At 36.6% G+C, this 999-nt stretch overlaps 1 protein-coding gene across 1 annotated transcript; it reads right to left on the bottom strand.

Moving 5' to 3' along the window:
* LOC105155312 (diphosphomevalonate decarboxylase MVD2, peroxisomal-like) lies at nt 1–730 on the bottom strand. The gene is made up of 3 exons (XM_011071186.2): nt 574–730; nt 221–378; nt 1–131 (listed from the first exon to the last, which is right to left on the bottom strand). Exons 1-3 carry the CDS (start codon nt 679–681, stop codon nt 47–49), a joined length of 351 nt encoding a protein of 116 aa, XP_011069488.2. The 5' UTR covers nt 682–730; the 3' UTR covers nt 1–46.
* Between the last annotated feature and the right edge of the window lie 269 nt (nt 731–999).

Genomic DNA, 999 nt, shown 5'->3' with positions numbered 1-999 from the left:
CTGTCATGATACGACTGTTGAGAATTTCGTAATGACCTCATGGTTTTTAACCAAAAATAGTTGCAAAAAGAAAGAGATAAACCTGAGGTGTTCCTTCAAAACGATTCCATTTCTCAACACAGCTGATTATCCTGAAGAGAAAAGGCAAGACAAATAAAGCTGAATAGCTGATGAAACATAATACGTCATAACAGAAAATATAAGGAAACTATAATCCCACCTATGGGATGTGTCGTTCATGTAGAATATAGGGGGTGAGGTATCCAGGCAGACTGCATGAAACTGATTACTGTCTGCACATGTGAGACGAGCAAAAGCTGGAAAATCACGATTTTTTATTGCTTCCTCCATCTTTACTATGCGCTTGGGTACTACTTCCTGCAAAATTTCAATATACAGTAAGACAAGGAATTTCAGGTCTAACTTGAAAGAGATATGACCATCCAATCAAAAACCGGATAGTGAACAGAGTTAAGGGCCTCAGTGTGACCAAGGACAAATAACAATTTCCACATATACTGATAGGTGATATCAACCCTGTTCTTATGAGAACCAGTAAGGACTCTAGTATACCTTTGCTCTGTGTTCTATAAGCATACTGGTTTCAACAGTCTCACGCATCCCTGAGGTACTACTCGTTTCCTTTTGTCTTGAGCTTACCTGAAAACACCGGAAACACATTTAATAACAAAAATTGAAGGTTCCAGCAGAATAATTATCAGAGACAACCAATACATCTAGGAGGTAAAGAGGCCTGATGAGCGTTTAAAGGTGTTATTCACTCACAGAGAGCAATAAAATCTTCAGCTTAAAAGCTAAAACACTTTATCATATAATGATGTCTACCAGAATAGTTCCAATTAAATATCAAATACATCTAGTATTAATATAGGAACAGTAATCACTACTTCCTAGCAGAAGAAAACTTAGAATAATCAGTGTAAGTGGCATGAAAAATGGAGACAGTTAAATAGCTGCATCCAAGATAATTGTCATTTT

This window comes from Sesamum indicum, unplaced genomic scaffold, assembly GCF_000512975.1.
Source record: "Sesamum indicum cultivar Zhongzhi No. 13 unplaced genomic scaffold, S_indicum_v1.0 C01757, whole genome shotgun sequence".
NCBI classification, from domain to species: domain Eukaryota; kingdom Viridiplantae; phylum Streptophyta; class Magnoliopsida; order Lamiales; family Pedaliaceae; genus Sesamum; species Sesamum indicum.
Note: the sequence above shows the minus strand (reverse complement) of the source record. Positions and strands in the feature narration are given on the sequence as shown.

Excerpts from the sequence above, each read along its gene's own strand:
- LOC105155312 (XM_011071186.2), bottom strand. The coding sequence starts at position 681 with ATGTGTTTCCGGTGTTTTCAGGTAAGCTCAAGACAAAAGGAAACGAGT. Across the intron at positions 379-573 it reads TTATAGAACACAGAGCAAAG|GAAGTAGTACCCAAGCGCAT; the intron begins GTATACTAGAGT and ends GAAATTTTGCAG. Across the intron at positions 132-220 it reads ATGAACGACACATCCCATAG|GATAATCAGCTGTGTTGAGA; the intron begins GTGGGATTATAG and ends TTTTCTCTTCAG.